The 16,266-nt window shown below is 37.9% G+C and overlaps 1 protein-coding gene across 5 annotated transcripts in view; it reads right to left on the bottom strand.

Moving 5' to 3' along the window:
- FER (FER tyrosine kinase) overlaps positions 1–16,266 on the bottom strand; it is a 433,226-nt gene that overhangs the window by 23,115 nt on the left and 393,845 nt on the right. For all 5 annotated transcript variants that reach the window (XM_027036479.2, XM_027036470.2, XM_053225532.1 and 2 more), the window contains one exon: positions 6,973–7,127. In XM_027036479.2, coding sequence (XP_026892280.2) covers positions 6,973–7,127 — 155 coding nt within the window. The remainder of the gene's footprint in view (positions 1–6,972; positions 7,128–16,266) is intronic.

The raw sequence follows: 16,266 nt of genomic DNA, 5'->3' as shown, positions 1-16,266 counted from the left end.
TGCTTTCTGACTATTTGTAACTCTTCTGTTCCTTTATTTTTCTGTTGTTTTCCTTTGTGGTTTGATGACTTTCTTTAGTGGTATGCTTGAATTTCTTTTCTAAAAAGAAAAGATTTTTTTCTTTTCTAAAAAAAAAGATTTTTGCTTTGTGGTTACCATGAGGGTTATATAAAACAACCTATATTTATAACAGTCTATTTTAAGTTGATACCAAGGTAGAATGGATTTTAAAGCTCCAAAAAATACTCTCCCCTACAACATTTTGTTTTTGATGTCACGGTTGACATCTTTTTATTTTGTGGTTATTGTTATTTTTGCTACTTTTGTCTTTTAACAAAGCTGGCTTTGTAAATGATGAATCTATTACCTTTACTATATATTTACCTTTATCAGTGAGATTTGTATTTTTATGTGTTTTTTGTTACTAATAAGCACCCTCTCTTTTCAGTTTAGAGAAGTTATTTTAACTTGGTTAAGAGGCTGGTTTAGTGGTGATGAACTCCTTAGCTTTTGCCTGTCTGGAGAACTCTTTGTGTCTCCTTCAATTCTGAATGGTAACTTTGCCAGGTACAGCATTCTTGGTTGGCAAGGTTTTAGTTTCAGCACTCCGAATATATTGTACTACTCTCTTCTGGCCTGCAAAGTTTCTGCTAGAAAATTTGCTGATAATCTTATAGGGGCTACCTTGTATGTAACAATTTGCTTTTCTCTTGCTGATTTTAAGATTCTTTCCTTCTCTTTAACCTTTGACATTTAAATTATAGTGTGTCTTGTCATGGGTCTCTTTGGGTTTACTCTATTTGGAACTCAGTGTGTGTCCTAGATCTTGGATATCTGTTTTCTTCTCTAAATTAGGGAAGTGTTTTTTTTTTTTAATGTTATTTTTGAGAGACAGACGGAGCATGGGCAGGGGAAGGACAGAGAGAGAGGGAGACACAGAATCCTAAGCAGGCTCCAGGTTCTGAGCTGTCACCACAGAGCCTGATGTGGGGCTAGAACCCACAAACCGTGAGATCATGTATGACCTGAGCCAAAGTCAGTTGTTTAACCAACTGCACCACCAGGCATCCCTAAATTAGGGAAGTTTTTAATCAATGTTTCTTCAAATAAGTTTTCTATCCCTTACACTCCCTCTTCTTCCTCTGGGGATTCTATAATGCAAACGCTAGTCTGCTTGATGGTGTCCTATAAGTACCTTGAGTTATCTTCACTTTCTAAAATTGTTTTTGCTGCTCTTACTGGGTGAGTTCCACTGCTCTATCTTCAAGTTAACTGATCTTTTCATCTAGTCTGCTGGAAACCCCCTCCAGTGTTGTTTTTTTTTTTTTTTTAGCTCAATGATTGCAGTTTTTAGCTTTGTGACTTCTGTTTGGTACTTTGTTAGATTTTTTCTCTCTTCATTGAAGTTTCTCACTATGTTCATCTGTTCTTCTCCTGAGTTTGGTAAGCATCTTTGTGATCATTACTTTGAAGTCTTTATCAGGCAAATCATTTATCTCTGTTTGGCTAAATTTTTTTTTTCCTGAGGGTTTCTTTTGTTCTTTCATTTGGAACATATTTCAATGTTTCTTCATTTTGCTTGACTCTCTGTGTTGGGTTTTATGCACTCGATGAAACAGCCACCTCTCCCAGTCTTGAGGAAGTGGCCTCATGTGATACCTGAATGCCATCAGTCAACCTTGCCCTAGCTCTTTGTTGTCTTCAAATCTTTGTGATCTATTTTGTTTTTAATAGCTCACAGTAGTTGAGGGTGTTCCTAGACCTATCAGGGTCCAAAAGAATCTCAGCACCAACACTGAGTTTGATTTGCAGCCACAGCCGAAGCTACTGGCTAAGGTCCCACAGTCCAATGGGACTACACATGTAAGTCCCACTGGCCACCAGATCCAGGTGATCTGAAGTTATCTCCTGGGCAGCAGTTGCAAAAATTGGGGCTCCAGATCAGTGCATATGCTCCCTTCTGGGAGATACCAGTGCGGTGGAGCGAGGCAGAGGGAGAGTGCAAAGATGGTCCACAGCCTATGTTACCTGAGCCTCTAGATTGTGCCAAACCTGAAGGCTGTCTCTCAGTCTGAAGCTCCTGCCTTCTTACATAGTCAGCTGTTGGGGCGCTCCCTTGAGGAATGATGGCTTGCCAAGAACTTTCTCTCTTAATACAGTCCTGTGGGACTCAGGAATGCAAGTCCCCCTTGGTCACCAGAGCCAGATCAAGGGGCATTCTCTGGATGGCAGCTCCCAAAACTGAGGCACCAGGTGTGTGTAAGAGCTTTCTTCTGAGAGATATTGGTGCTCTGGAACACAACAGTGGCAGAGTGTGAGGATTGTGCTTGCCCTATAAGGTCTCTGGAAAGAATTATAGTCAGGTCTTGGATGTATGTTCAGTTAGAAGCCTGCCCCTCTGGCTGTAGCTCTCACACAGAAACAAAGAGCTCTTGGGCCTGTTGCCTCTTACTGTGCTCTACAGGTACTAGCTGTTTAAGAACTTTTTCTCCATTGGTTACGGTCCTGTGGGATCTGTGAAACTAAGTCGTGCTGACCACCAGAATCCAGGTGATATAAAGATGTTCTTAGGCATCATACGCTAAAACCTGAGCACCAGACAAGGGTATAAGATCCTTTCTGGGAGATTCCAGCAAGCAAGGTAGAGGGAGAGTGAAGAGATGGTGTGCGCTGGACTTTGTTTCTCGACAGAACCTCCACAGGCCTGTAATCAGGTGACATACATGAAGCCTGTTCTCAGGCCAAAGCTTGTGGGAAAAGCAAGTAAAGACTGTGGGCATGTTGCTGTCTGTCAGGCCACCAGGGTGGTAGTCTGCCAAGAATGGTCTCCAATTGTTACAGTCACATGGGGCATAGGAATGCAAGCCCCCTGACCTCCAGACCCTGATGATCCTGGGGTGTTTCCTGTGCAACAGCTGCATAAACCAGGGTACTGGACATGTGTAAAAGCTCCCCTCTGAGAGATACTGGTGCCCTGAGGGTGCGGCAGAGGGAGAATGTGAAGATGGCGCTTGCCGGCCTCCATTCCTAGAAAGTATCCCCAGCCGACCCCTAGATGTGTGTTAAATAAGATAACCCCTCAGGCTGATGCTTTAAGGCTAGCAGATGAGCGTCTTTCACATGACCTGTCCATTGGCTGCTTCTGCTCTGGGCCCTAAGCAGGTGATTCCAAGCATGGGGCCCTTTTAAGAATTGTTTATACTTTCCCTGTAGCCTCTTTGGTTTTCAAAGGTAGATGTTTTTGCAAGCTCATCTCTCAGGTGCAGGTCTTAAATGCTGGCGAGTCTGATGTGTGGGGGCTTAAATAATTCACTCCTCAGGGAGAAGCTTTAAGATTTTAGTTCCCTCCTGTTTATGGTTCTCTGTGCTGGGGATGAGGTTTATGGTGAGATTGTGTCTCAGCCTGTCTTACCTGCTGTGATCCATTTTTTCCCCCTTGTTTGTCCAATATATGGCAGTTGCGTAGTTTCTAGGTTTTTTGTTTGTTGTTTTTTTCTTTTTTTTTTTTTTTGAGAAAATTGTTCCATATGTAGCTGTAGACTTGGTTTATCTGTGAGAGGCGGTATGACCTGGGGATCTTCCTGCATTGTCATCTTGAACCAGAACCTCGTTGGGTAATTTTAATGGGCTAAGAATAACTTGCAATTGTACAGGATTTTGCTACTTTTCCATCTCATTTGAACCTCACAAATACCCTTACTATCTTCTCATCTTGCAAATTAGAAATCATAGGTGCAGAGAGGTAGATGACTTGCTAAGGTCGTGCAACTAACGACGTAGTTGTGTCGTGGTTGATTCAGGACTCTTTTCACTGTAAACCTTGCCTCCCTCTCATTTCAGAGTACTTATTTATGTCATGCTAATTCAATTAGAGGATGCAGCAGCCCCACATTCTTCAGTGACAAATGAAAAAGTGTCTTTTGCAATATTCTTTTTTTGATTATTTCTTAGTTGAAGAGGCATACACTATTTGCCCTTTTCAAAGTACTTTTGGTAACAGCTATATTGAGGATGGTAGCAACATGTGCTGAAAAGGCTACTGAATATGCTACCACTCTGTGTTTAATAAGGGTGGGGGGATAAATATATGCAATTATGTGTTGTGTGGCTAGAGATGGGTGGGAGAGGGGCATCCGTGTCACTGTAAGCCCTTTACTATTGCTCGATTTAGAAAAAACAAGGATATTTGTCATTTTTTAAAAAAATTAAATGACAGCAACACTAATGACAAAATAATGGTGAAAGTACGTTTAACTCTATGGCTGTAAAGCAAAATTTCTGAGAGGTTCCTTAGACTGAAAGATTTTACCATCAACCTTGCTCCCACACGTCATGAAAGACTTGTGCAGTATTTCAGCTACTCTGAGGCAAGAGTGAAGAAAAATAATCAGTGGGAAATAAGACCCTTGGAAAGGAGGCAAGTTTTTACTACCAATCATAAACCAGTATTTGCATAAAACACGAAAGAAACATAAGAAGTTTTTCAATAGATTCTTATATTTTTCCCTCTTGTTAAACTCTGAAGGACTCCCTTACTGGGTTGGGTAATAAGTATTCCAGACTTCTTTCTCATCTACTGTTAAAAATCTCTCCTCCATTGTCATGTAAATTGTTCTGCATTGTATTAAGTTGATATTAAAGACTGCCAAAAAAATCTCCCTCATTGCCAACCAAAGATCTTCACACCTCTTTTATTATTTCCAATGCTGTAGGTCAGGTTCTAAGAGCTATTTGAAAATAGAATTTCGATTGTAAATACTTCAGTCACCTTGAAATTCAACTAAAATACATTTTGATTGAAAGGCAGAATTTTACTTGGCCTAATTGCTTAACAGGAAGAAGACTTTCAAAGGCAGTGAAGAAGATCTGGCCAACAGGGTTAAAACAAATTTTAGAGAGCTAAATTTCAGGGTCTCCCAAGTCCAGTTCCAGCCCCTTTGTAGGGATGCTGTAAGAATCGATGAAAAGGGGTTAACCATGTTTTGTCCTTTAAAGAAAACCTCTGCATAAGTAACAAGTTAAAATCTTTTATCCCGTGATTGTTATTCATAGGAATATGATCTTAGAGTAATATCACTGTGGAAAATAGCAGGGCTGCCATTTTCTCTATATTCTGTGGAATGGTGGAATTAGTCTGTGATCATATAAAAATTTATCTTGCTAGCACTTGGGAAGACAAATTAGAGTGAGGATTAGCATCCTAGTATTAAGTTTTGAAGTTAAGTTTCTAGTCCATTATTGGGAACTAGAACAACTTAGTCAATTGCTCATAATGACAACCACATACAACATATACTGCGTAGTATCATGAGTATCCAAAACACAAAACAGATCCTAGTGTCTGAAGCAGCCCCATCTAACATCCAAACCAATCCTAGAGTTACCGTATGACTCTTAGTGTATATCCAGAACAACTAATAGCAGGTACTCAAATCCTCATACACAAATGTTCATAGCAGCACTATTCACAGTAGCCAAAGGTGAAAAGTGCTCAAATATGAATCAACAGATGAATGGAAAACAAATTATCAATATATACAATGGAATATTATTCAGCCATAAAAAAGAAAGAAGTTAATTACACATGCTACAACATCGATGTACCTCAAAAACATGAAAGTAAAAGAAGCCACACACAAAAGGTCACGTATAGTATGATTCCATTTACACGAAATATGCAGTATGGGTAAATCCATAGCAATAAAAAAGTAGACATGTGGTAGCCAGTGGCTGCAGGGAAAGGAGGAATGGGGAGTAAATAGGCAAAGGGTATTACTTTAGAGTGATGAAAATGTTGGAATTAGAAGGAAGTAGTGGTTGTGTAACATTCTAAACAGTAATAAATACCACTAAATTATTCACTTTAAAATGGTTAATTTTATATAATATAAAATTTTAGCTCACTTAAAAGCTTTGTTTTTAACTTAGGCATTAAATTAAGGCATTTATAAATGCCTCATTTTTCATGATGAAGTAAATTTTCATTTTAAAACAATAAAGAGTCATTTTATGATATTTCAATTCAAAACATACCCATTCACCAACCCATGGCTCACATGCTGCTTCCCTTAATGAAAATGTAATTTATAATTTCACTTAAAGCACAATCTCTCTCCTTTTAATTCTGAACTGTTACCCATCTTGTTACAGCCCAGTTTATCCCAACCACAGTTAACACAACATGAATTTTTTCCATTATAATGACATACAAAAAAATCCCTGCTGTTTTAAAATGTAACTCCTCTCTCTCCCTCCAACATTTATACAAGTTCCAGAGACTAAAATGCAAAGAAACCAAGGCAGTTTTCACAGTGAGAAACTATAGACTTAACAAATTTTAAAACCTATTATTAGATGAGGTTATTGGACCAATTACAAGACATCTGAAAGCAGTGGTCCAGAGCCACAACAACACTTTAACAGTTAAATTATACAGTGAACATAAAAATCATTTTTTCTTGGATTAAAAAACCCTCAGATATATAGTCATATTTAAAAGTGCTTATAAGTACATCCATCTTTTAAATCTAGCAATCTGAGGGGCGCCTGGGTGGCTCAGTTGGTTAAGCATCTGACTTTGGCTCAGGTCATGATCTCATATCTCATGAGTTCAAGCCCCTCATCGGGCTCCATGCTCACAGCTGGGAGCCTAGAGCCTGCTTCGGATTCTGTGTTTCCCCCTCTTTCTGCCCCTCCCGTACTTGTGCTCTCTGTCTCTCAAAAAATGAATAAATGTTAAAAAAAAAAAAGCTTAAATCTAGCAATCTTACATATAGAAATTTGATCAATAAGGTCAATGAATTAGGTTTCTGCCCATGTGTAAGTACAAAATATGAACACTTAAATATTGTTGTGTTGATTTTCAAATCATTCTAACTTGGGCTCTGCTTTACTCCTCCAACTTTGCTTGTGAATGTTTTGTGCTGATGGAATACATTTTTACCACCAAAAAGAAAAACAGTCTATTCTTACCATAATTAAGAGCTTCTGGTGCTGTCCATTTAATGGGAATCTGCTTTAAGCCAGAAGATGAATACACTCCACCATCCTCTTGACGAGACATTCCAAAGTCACTGATTTTCAGAACGTTATTTTCACCTACCAGGCAGTTTCTTGCAGCAAGATCCCTAGGTTACAATAAGACATGGAAAATACCTATTAAAACAAATTGAAAGCTGCTTTCACATTTATGACTTCCACACTTTGCATTTTTTACATTTGCAATGTATTTATAATGAGGTTAAGAATGCTTGTGATTTACCAGTCCTTCTCATCTTTTCTGCCATAGGAAAAAATCACCAGTGAGAATATTTGCATAGGGAACAGGCCCCATGCTAATTTGCTAGGCACTGCATATATTTCCATTAAATAGAAAAACACGGATTCTAGGGTTAAGAGAAAAATCACAGGAGAGGCTAAGCAAACTTGGCATTATTTCTCATTGGACTGTTTTACATAACTTTCTGTGATGATGAAATATTCTCTATCTGTGCTGTGCTGCCCGATAGGTAGTCATTAGCCATGTGTGACTATTGAACGCTTGGAATGAAACTTGTGTGATCGAGAAACTGAATTTTTAAATTTACTTTCAGTGAATTAAATTTAAATAGCTGTATGTCATTAGATCGCCTTTGGTTGTTGTAGCCTTAGAGCTTCCCAAAATGTAGAGAATGGCTGAGGTGCCAAGACAGGCTGGGGACTCTTTCTCTTCTGACTGCATTGGGGACAGCCAAAACTCTGCATGATCTGGCTCTGTCTCTTCCACCGCATCTTGTTCCATTCTACATAATTTCTAAATTCTACCCATACTGGGCTTCTTTTTGTCCTTAAATGCAGGACAAGTCCCTGAAACATGACAAGCTTATTTCCACCACAGGGCCTTGCAGATAGCTGTTCCCTTCGTGTGGAATGTTTTCCTTCTAGGTTGTAGCATAGCTGACTCCTCTTCATTCATTCTTAGCTCAACTGCCCTCTTCTCATAGAAGTCTGTCTTGACCACCCTTAACTGCTAAAGAAGACAGCAGTGAGCATAACAGATGAAGTCTCTAATTCTAGTGAGAAGCCCTTCAATAATCAAATCCCTATATGTACCTAAATGTTTATACATTTTTATATATGTATATATGTAGAGAAGGTATATGTATGTCCAAATATGTACATATACACACAAAGAAAATCAGATAATATGTCAAATGGTGCTGAGTATTAAGAAAAAAAGTTTTATAAAGGGAGAGATTTACTAGAGTGAATCCTATTTTAATTTTTTAAATTAGTTTTCTTTATTTTTGAGAGGCAGAGAGAGACAGAGCGCATGTGGGGGAGGGGCAGAGAGAGAGGGAGACACAGAATCGGAAGCAGGCTCCAGGCTCTGAGCTGTCAGCACAGAGCCCAATGCGGGGCCTGAACTCATGAACCGCGATATCATGACCTGAGCTGAAGTTGGATGCTCAACCGAATGAGCCACCCAGGTGCCCCAGAGGGAATCCTATTTTAGACAGGCTGTTAGAAAAGTCTCTGATAATGTGATATTTGATCAAAGACGTGAAAGAAGTTAAGAAGGAAGCCATGGGGATATCTAGAAAAGCATTCAAGATGCGATAGATACAAAGACCTTGAAATTGGTACATGCTTGGTATATTCAAGGAACATTAAGGAAGTCAGTATAGCTGGTGTGGAATGAGTTACAGGGAGACACTAGTAAATTTAATCAGGGGGTTAGCCAGGACCAGATGATGTTTAGCTTTTTCATAGTTAAGTTCCTTGGATTTTATTCACAATAAGCTAGGAGGTAACCAGAGAGTTCTGTACATAGGAATGATGTGATCTGACTTACATTTTGAAGGACTATATCCTATTGTGGGGAGAATGGACTGGCAGAACCAGAAAAGAGACTATTTCAGAAGTCTAGGAGAAGCAACAATAGCCTGCACTAAGATGGAGTCGGTCAGATTTGAGATACATTTGAAAAGTACAATCAACAGGATTTGCTAGTAGATTGGGTGTAGAATAGGAGAAAAAAAGAACCATGATGACTTCAAGATATTTTGGCCTGAGCACCTGGAAAGATGGAACTGACATGTACTGAAATGGGGAAGGTTAGTGGGAGGGCTGAGGACTAGATTCACAAAGTTTGGTGGAGCCAGCCAGTTGCCTCCTACTGTCCATTTCCTCCTCTTTTTTAGTAAAAGAATCCCAATTTTAGCTGAATCTATTGTCATCCATCTAAAAACTCCTGTATTTTCCAACTTCTCCTGCAATGAGATGTGGCCATTATCTAAGTTCTGGACAATGAGATGCAAGCAGAAGAGATGTCCAAAATATCTAAGAAATGTCTTTAAAAGGACGAATTCTCATTATATTTCTCCCTCCTGCTAATACAAAAAGGAAGCATACTGACGTTGGGAAAGCATCAGGAGATAAGGGGTCTGGGTCCCTACTGGAATTAGAGAATGCTTTCACCTAGAGACGGAGTGTAGAGAGGAAATAGAGGTGTTCAGGGACTAAGCCCTAGAGCACGCCATCATTTGGTTTGTTGTTTTGTAGGCTTCCCTTCATTTCTCTTGTAGCTTTCTCCTGATGTGGACTCTAGTCACACAGTATTACAAGGTAGACAACATCAGTGTCTGAAAAGTAATAGAAAGCACATATTTGTGCCCTGAGGAACTAGGAAAAGAGGTCCTTGGAAGTGTAGGGAAAATCATAGAGGTCAAACAACCAAGAGAAGAGGATTACCTGGTTCCATGTTTGAACCCACACAAGTCTCAGGCTGAGCCCTAAGCAGCACATTTGATGGGCAGACCTGAGCCCATTTAGAGAACTAAACTCATTTAAACCACTGCCCATGTCTCAAAGTCATTCGTAAATGTCTCACACAGGGCAAACCAAAACACAGGCTTTGAGGCAGTAATTGTGATTTGAATCATTAAGAGACAGAATTTGCAATCTGACCCTGAGTTGATTGCCTGCCAAAACAAAAAAAAATCAACAATCTCCTGCAGAATTATAACAGGGATTTTGAGCCCACACAATGTAACATTCACAGTATCTAGGGCACAATTCAAAATTGCGAAACATACAGAAAAGAAGAAAAATGTGATCAATTCTAAAGGGAAAAGCAATCAACAAATGCCAACATGATAGTAACCAGATATAAAGCAGCTATTATAACTATACTCCATAAAACAAATGAAAACACATTTGAAATTAATAGAAAAACTGTAAAAACTATAGAAATATAGAAACTTAAAAATAAATATCTGAAATGAAAAATCCCTACATAGGATCAAAAGGGTACTGGTGATAACAGAGAAAGAGTCAGTAAACTTGGAGATAAACCAGTACAAAATACCCCAGCTGAAGGACACAAAGAGAGGAAAATAGAAAAAATGAAAAGAGAATCAGGGACCTATACAGTATCAAAAGACTGAAATACATGTTATTGGAGTCCCAGTAGTACAGGAACAAAGAGACTGAGGCAGAAAATCAGTTTAAAGAAATGGTGACTAAAGAATTCCCCTATTTAGTTAAAAGAATTACATTTGCATATTCAAGAATCTCTGTGAGCTCCAAACAGGATAAAAATCAAAGGAAAACAAAAACAAAAACATATACACATACCCTAATCAAGCTGCTAAAATCCAAGGAAAAGAAACCCTCTTAAAAGCTGATAGAGAATATGACACATTTGCTACAGAAAATGATTCAAATAATCACATATTTCTAAAAAAAATTATGGGGGCAAAAGGCAGTGAAATAACATCTTTCATTTCTTAAGATGGCAATTCTTCCCAATTGATCTATAGATTTAATGTACACCCAATCAAAATTCTAGCAGATGTCTTTGTCAACCCAGAATTCCATAGCTAGTAAAAATACCCTACAGAAATGAAGGCAGAATAAAGACATTGTCATATGAAAGAAAGCAGAGAGAACTCATTAACAGCAGATCTACTCTACCAGAAACACTACAAGCAGTGTTTCAGGCTACAGGAAAATGCAAGAAATCTGAAATATCAGGATGGAAGGAAACACAACAGGAATGGTAAATTTGTGGGCAAATATAGATTTTTTTCCCTTTTAAATTCTTTAAAATGTGACTGAATATTGGAAATGAATATTATAGCATTATCTGACCAGGTTTTCAATGTATGTAAATGTTACACATAGGACAACTACCAGATAAAGGTTGGATGTTAGCAAAAGGACCCATACGGTTGCAAATTTTCTACATTTTACATGAAGTGATACAATATTAGCTCTAAGTAGTCTGTGGAAGGTTAGATGTATGCGTTGTAATCTATAGAGTAACTCCAAAAAAGGTGTAAAGAGATAAAGCTAAAACATCAAGAGATCAAATTAAACAGAACGGTAAAAAAATATTCAAACATTATAATAGTCAAAAAATCAAATATTCAAAATATCAGTATCTAGACTAAAAAGTGGTTATTACTACTGATTCTATAGACAGAATAAGATATAGATAATAACAGTTCTATATTTACAAATATAAATTTGGTACCCAAAGATATTCCCAGAAAGCAAATCCAACTCAGTTGGGTTGATTAGTAAGTTCTATTGTACATTCAGGGAAGAAATAACAAAATTATGGAAACCTTTTCAAAAAAAATAGAGAGTATTCTCTAAATGATTTTATGAGACCAGTAGAACTATAATACAAAACCTGGAAAAGATACTATCAAAGAAATTACAGAAAAATACTCTCATGATGCCAGAAACAAAATAATGTCAAATCAAATCCAGTAATATATATAAAAAAGATAACATGTCATGACCAAGCAGGGCTTATCCAATAAGGCAAGGTTGGTTTAACATATGACAATTAACGTAATTCACTAGATTGACAGAATATAGGGAAGAAAACCCCATGATCATTCCAATTGTTACAGAAGAAGCATTTGACAGCATTCAGTATTTGCTAATGATAAAATGTTCAGCAAACTGGAAAGACTAAAGAGCTTCCTCAACCTGACAAAGAGCATCTACAAAATATTCAACCACCACATCATACTTAATGGTGAAAGACGAAATTGCTCCTCCTTGAGATCAAGGCAAAAATGCCTGCTTTCACCACTTCTATTCAAATGGACCTCTATTCTTGAGGTCCTAGGCTTTGAAATAAGGCATGGAAGCAAAAAAAAAAAAAAGCCACAAATATCACACAGAAGTAAAACTAGCCCTATTGGCACTATTCACAAACATAATTTTTTTTCTATAGAAAATCTCAGGCTAGAGGAAAACACAGGCAGTAACGTCTTTGACATTGGCTGTAGGAACTTCTTTGTAGATATGTCTCCTGAGTCAAGGGAAACAAAAGCAAAACTAAATGATTGGGACTTCATCAAAATAAAACTTCTACACAGTGAAGGAAACAATCAGCAAACCTACAGAATGGGAGAAGATATTTGCAAATGACCTATCTAAAGAAGAGTTAGTATCCAAAATGTATAAAACTCAATACCCCCAAAACTAATAATCTAATTAAAAATAGAAAACATGAACAGACATTTCTCCAAAGAAGACATCAAAGATGTTCAGTATCACTCATCATCAGGGAAATATGAATCAAAACTACAATGAACTATCACCTCACACCTGTCAGAATGGTTAAAATCAACAATACATGAAACAGGTGCAGGTGAGGATGTGGAGAAAGGGGAACCCTCTTGTACTGTTGGTGGGGATGCAAACTGATGCAGCCACTGTGGAAAATAGCACAGAGGTTCCTCAAAAAGTTAAAAATAGAACTACCCTAAGATCCAGTAATTACACTATTAGGTATTTACCCAAATGGATAAAAAATACTAATTCAAAAGGATACATGTACCCCAACATTTAAAGTAGCATTATCTGTAATAGTTAAATTACGGAAACAATTCAAGTGTCCACTGACTGATGAATGAATAAAGAATATGTGGAGCATACACACACACACACGCATGCACACACACACACACACGTAATGTATATTATTATATAATGGAATATTACTCAGCTATAAAAAATGAAATCTTGCCATTTGCAACAATGTGGATGGAGCTAAGGAGTATTATGCTAAGTGAAGTTAAGTCAGAGAAAGACAAATACCATATGATTTCACTCATATGTGGAATTTAAGAAGCAAAACAGATGAACAAAGGGGGAAAAAAAAGAGAGTGAGGCAAACCAAGAAACAGACTCTTAACTACAGAGAACAAACTGATGGTTACCAGAGGGGAGGTATGTGGGGTGGGTGGGATGGAAATAGGTGATGGGGATTAAGGAGTGCACTTGTGATGAGCACTGTGCTGTATGGAAGTGTTGAATCTGTATTGTGTGCCTGAGACTAACATTAAACTGTATGTGAACTAACTGGAATTTAAATACAAATTTAAAAAAAAATCTTAGGGAATTTACATACCAAGAATTAGAATAAATGAATTTAGCAAGGTTGCAAGATAAAAAGTTAATATACAAAATTCTTGTATGCTAGCAGCAAATAATTGGAAAATAAATTCCATTTATAGTAACGCCACTAAAATATCTACAAATAAGTGTAGCAAAAGACAACCAAGTCCCTTATACTTAAAACTACAAAACTTGACGGAGAAAAAACAGTGAATAAACCAATGGAAAGATAGTCATACTGTGCTCATTGAGAAGACTCAATATGGTTAGGATGGCCATTTTCTGCAAATCTGTAAATTTAATGCACTCTGAACCATTGTTCTAGCAGATGTCTTTGTAAAATTAAACAAGCTGCTTTTAAAATGAATATGTAAATAAAAGGTCCTAGAATAATCAAAATAATTTTTAAAAAGTACAGAGTTGGGGATGCCTGGGTGGCTTACTCCATTAGACATCCAACTTCAGCTCAGGTCATGATCTCGCGATTCGTGGGTTCGAACCCCACGTCGGCCTCTGCTTTGACAGTGCAGAGTCTGCTTGGGACTCTCTCTCTCTCTCTCTCTCTCAAAATAAATTTTAAAAAGTACAGAGTTGAAGGGCTTAACCTAAATTGATTTTAAATCTTAATACTGTTCAGTAAATGCACAAAGATATGATAGCTCATTGGAACAGAAGGTCAAGAAATACATCCATAAATGTATGGTTGGCTCATTTTTGAAAGAATTACAATGGCATCAGTGCACATCTCTGAATCCTAGTGGGCCGCTGAGGCTTGGGGTAAAATGCCATTAGTCTTGGTTAGAATGATCTTTTATTCACCACAGCATCTTAGTCATTTACAGAATTTCTGTGTTCATGCTTTCCTCAGAATAATGCCTACACTTTACAACTGCATATACTTCCATTGTCATAACTATCTTCAGTATACCACTGGCTTAGAGGTTTGTCCTCTGAAATGAGGATTACAGTTCTGTGAGGGATGAATCTAAAACCAATTTAGAGATACCTCCAATCAATGTAAATAACATTTCAGTAACATTTACAGAAAACTCTACCTTTTTGGGGTTGCGTGAAGTTCAAGTGACTGGAAATACTGCCTTTTTGGCATAATCTGTGAATTAAAACCTTAGGCCTTCAGGCAATCAACACGTACTGCACACTCAATGCTTGCCTAATGTTCTAATAAGTCTTAAAGAAGATAGGAAAAGCAGATATGATCTCTGGACTGAGACACTGATGATCTAATTTGGAAGGTAAGGCAGACATATACCTTTCTCCCTTCTTCTCCATACTTTTCTTTATTAAGCTTGCTATTGCCCTGAGTCAGAGTCTGGGAAACACACTGGTTATCCCTGCCTCTTCATGCATGAAACTGCTAGAGAACAAGCTTATATGAGCCTGTGTGTTACAGACTGCAAATTCTATAGGAACTCAGAGATGAGAAATCTCATAATAGGCTGGTGTTGTCGTTCACAGGAGGTATCAGAGATAGCTATATCTCACCACATGCAGAGGAACAGAACAGCAAAAACTGCTGACTGCCAAAAGGTTATGGAAATGTTCTACTTATGTCTGCCGAGTAATCTTCCTTGAAGATGCAAAGTCAAACTTCTGGTGTGTACCAGAGGTGTCTTACAAAGTCATACATAATATGAGATAGGCTAATTAAGGATAATATGAGAACAGAGAGCAGTTATAGGAAATCCAACTCCAGCAGGAAATAAAGAGGAGTAAATTTTCTTTGCTATCTGGAAAGCACAACAGTGGGCATCTTGCTCTCTGGAGATGTTGTCGTTTAGAGCAAATACTGTGGTAAACTAGGAACAGCCAGGAGGCCGAGCCAGGGTTCTTGTCTTGATGCGTTACCCTAGACATCATTTGCTGCTCGTAGCTATGATTACACAAAGTGAGGATTTATCCTTCACATAGGAAAGGAGTTAGAGAAATATTTGTGTTTTGTTTTTCTTTTGTACAGAAACTATGCCCACTGGTTCTGGCCAGTACTGAGCCACAAATAACTAGCAACATTTAGTCCCTCTTTAAGGCCCTAGGGTTTTCTTATATATCTGACTAAAACATAGCATAAAGCCAAAAATGGTAGTGTGGGGGGGAAATAGTAAATGAAGCAGATATTTGATGTAATCAAATCATGTACCACTTAATCCATGCCCAATGGCTACAACTTTTGAATTTGAAATAACAGAAGAGCCCAAATTGGTTACCTTTAAGAAGTGACTCTTCAAACTCCCTCCCTTAAAAACAAACAAACAAACAAAAAAAACACAAAAAAACCCAGAAATCGTTTGCATAACAAGCATATGAAAAACCTATTTTCTGAAAAAGCCTAAGTCATCAACTGCTTTAAAACAATGTATGTGAGTGTTTTAATGGAAGGAGAGTAGGATGCGTATTTCTCTTTGGAAAATTTTGCACACAATAAGAAACAGAATTGTAAACCGTCTTGTGGAATGGGCCCGGACACTGCGGTTGGGCAAGGTGGAGTGTCTTTGGCAACAGAGTTGACACCTTGGAGACCAGTTTCTACTGGCCAATACCAAAGCCACTACTGAGCTGATAGTGATGGGATCAGAGATTAGCCAAAAAAGAGATGAGCAGCCAGACTCTTTCGCAAGTCCGCTGCTCATTCCCACTTCAGAAGCTACCTTATTTTTCCTTTGAATAAAGTAAATATAAATACAAAAATCTTCCTACATTTCTCATTTTCAAGCATATCCTTGATTTCACTCCTAGTGTTCCACTGGTCTCTCTTCTCTTCATAACCTTCTCCATCAAACTTTGTACCCATCAATTGGGGAGTTCTCCACCTGTTATTACTGAGGCACTTATGTCTACAAGTACGGC

Source organism: Acinonyx jubatus, chromosome A1, assembly GCF_027475565.1.
Source record: "Acinonyx jubatus isolate Ajub_Pintada_27869175 chromosome A1, VMU_Ajub_asm_v1.0, whole genome shotgun sequence".
Lineage (NCBI taxonomy): Eukaryota > Metazoa > Chordata > Mammalia > Carnivora > Felidae > Acinonyx > Acinonyx jubatus.
This window is presented reverse-complemented; position numbering and strand designations above follow the sequence as displayed.